The 2,526-nt window shown below is 31.3% G+C and overlaps 1 protein-coding gene across 1 annotated transcript; it reads left to right on the plus strand.

Moving 5' to 3' along the window:
• The first annotated feature begins 955 nt into the window (after window positions 1–955).
• Window positions 956–1,699, plus strand: LOC127121129 (WUSCHEL-related homeobox 7). The gene is made up of 2 exons (XM_051051718.1): window positions 956–1,362; window positions 1,448–1,699. Exons 1-2 carry the CDS (start codon window positions 1,026–1,028, stop codon window positions 1,654–1,656), a joined length of 546 nt encoding a protein of 181 aa, XP_050907675.1. The 5' UTR covers window positions 956–1,025; the 3' UTR covers window positions 1,657–1,699.
• The last annotated feature ends 827 nt before the right edge of the window (window positions 1,700–2,526 follow it).

Here is a 2,526-nt window from a genome sequence, read left to right on the forward strand (position 1 = left end):
ACAATGTAAAATGATTTTACACTGTCAGTTAATCATAGACGTCAGATATTAAAAGAAGTTTGACTTTTATTTTAAAAATCTATAAAGTAATACAAACGGATGATGGTGATGAATCGACGGTGTAAAACTTTTTACACTGACAGTGTATAGTAATTAATCTCAATAAATAAATATGTCTTAGTAGATGAGCATATTATTTTATTTAGAATTAGACATATGTTTTTAATAGCTTAATATAATTAACTTTTATTTTTGTTACTAAAGGTTATGAATGTTCCATGCTTCTTGGCGTAAAATGTTGGAGGTTCGATGACATCTAACAGTAAAAAAAAATCTATAACATAACTTCTGGACAAGGCTATATTGTATCTTCAACGTTTTAATGAAATGACTCTTTTTTTCTAGACATGTGGTTTCCACTAAAGTTCATAATACATAGAGTATTTTTATTTTCATTTTGAATTAATAATTAACTATATTTGTTCCTTTTCTTTAGAGAAGTAAAATATAATATATAACAACTTGTGATTGAACTTTAGTGGATAACCATTTATTTTTAATATCAAAATCTGTCTTAACTCCCACGTCTTGATTGAATAGGATCAATCTGATAAGTATGCTGTCGAAGCACTTAGTATAAAAGATAAGACAATGAAAATTACACCAAACATACATAAAGACATATAGAACAGTACAATCATGGGAGTAAGTGCACACTTTACTGAAAAACACATTGTGTTGTGTCTTAGAACACGAACTCGAGAAAATTAAATAACATAAAATCACTGCTTCAAGACCAAAACGTTGAACAATGTCTTCTTTTGCGAATTTCTATATCTTTAGTATTAAAATAGCACCATCACTCCAATATAATAGTAATTCAAAGCAGACACAACGTAGAGTATGAGGTTTGTGACACTGTATATTATTCTGTTATAGTGAATTATATATTCACTACTGATTTGTACTATATTATATATATGCACTGAGAGTTAAAGTGTTGAGTTCAGAATCAGAATTGAAATATGGAAGATAGTATGAATATGTCAGGCTTTTGCATGAGATCATCGTCTGGAAGTAGCAGCACTGGCACAAAGTGTGGCCGTTGGAATCCAACGACAGAACAAGTTAAACATCTGACTCAACTTTTTAGAGCAGGGCTCAGAACTCCAAGCACTGATCAAATTCAAAAGATATCCAATCAACTCAGTTTTTATGGTAAGATTGAGAGCAAGAATGTGTTCTATTGGTTTCAAAATCATAAGGCTAGGGAAAGACAAAAACGTCGGAAGGTTTCTTTTGATGATGATAAGGATGTTATTGTTCATCATAGAGACAACTCCATGCATGCTTCTAAACAAAGTAAGTACTAATTTTTTTTTTGTCAAAATCATAATGATAAGCCAAAATATGTTGAGTTGATAAAAAGTTGATTTATATGTTGCAGAGTTTGTTGAGATGTACTCAGAGCCTAATAGGGTGATTGAGACTCTTGAGCTTTTTCCATTGAACTCCTTTGGTGAATCAGAATCAGAATCTGAGAAGCTGAGTATGCATGTGAATGAAAGTAGGGAAAATCCTATATTTGCTTACACATGCACAATGGGTGAGCAAATAGAGCATCCACCATTAGACTTGCGGTTGAGCTTTGTGTAAAAGAGTTTCAATCTTTTGTGTTATGGAAGTAGGTTTAATTAACAGTAATGTTTATTTACCTAGTGATTAATTTTACATGCCTCTTCAACTTGGTAGTATGTGATGTACTCTGTTGGATTGTACTTGGATATTGATTATAAAGATGACTCGGGATTCTTATTCAATTTCTTTCATGAGATGTCTCACATTGAAAAGCATACTTGAAGATTATTTTAGTACTTTACTAATCTACATTGCAAATAAGTCATTTCACGTGTTAAGAAGCTAGGAAACCATGTGGAAGCGAAAGGCAAACGTGAAATAATCTCATAAATATATCAATTCAAAAGTTCTTCTTTTGTCTCAAATCAAATGGGCCGGGCGAGTATTTGGGCTTGATTTTTTTGACCAAATTTATAAGATCCATGGCGTGGGTCGGTTTGGTTCGGTTTCGAGAGAAACCGATGCCCAAACCGATAAAAACTATATGGTCTGGTTTGGATTGGATTTACACATTTTTGCGATAAAGCTCAAACCGAACCAAAACGAAAAACAAAAGGTTGGTTTGGATTGAATTGACCGGATACATTAGAAATAAATGTGCAAAAATATTTTTAAGAAATATCTAATTTACGTCAATTAATTTTGCATAATAATATAAAATTCCTAATTTTTTTTTTGTTTCTCCGTGTATATTGTGAATGTCACAAATGACGTTTCATTTTTTTCTTTTTGAAGTTGAATATCTTAAATTAGTTTGCATGATAATGATGATATAAATTATATGAATTAATATGGTTGGTTCAGATAGATGGACTCGTGAGTAGAATTTTGGAAATTCGATGCCCGAACCAATTAACATCGAATTTCATTGGTTCAATTTGATTTTTG

The sequence above is a fragment of the Lathyrus oleraceus genome, chromosome 2 (genome assembly GCF_024323335.1).
Source record: "Lathyrus oleraceus cultivar Zhongwan6 chromosome 2, CAAS_Psat_ZW6_1.0, whole genome shotgun sequence".
Classification (NCBI taxonomy): Eukaryota; Viridiplantae; Streptophyta; class Magnoliopsida; order Fabales; family Fabaceae; genus Lathyrus; species Lathyrus oleraceus.

Coding starts and splice junctions, on each gene's coding strand:
- LOC127121129 (XM_051051718.1), top strand. CDS start 1,026: ATGGAAGATAGTATGAATATGTCAGGCTTTTGCATGAGATCATCGTCT. Junction 1,363..1,447: donor CATGCATGCTTCTAAACAAA/GTAAGTACTAAT, acceptor TATATGTTGCAG/AGTTTGTTGAGATGTACTCA.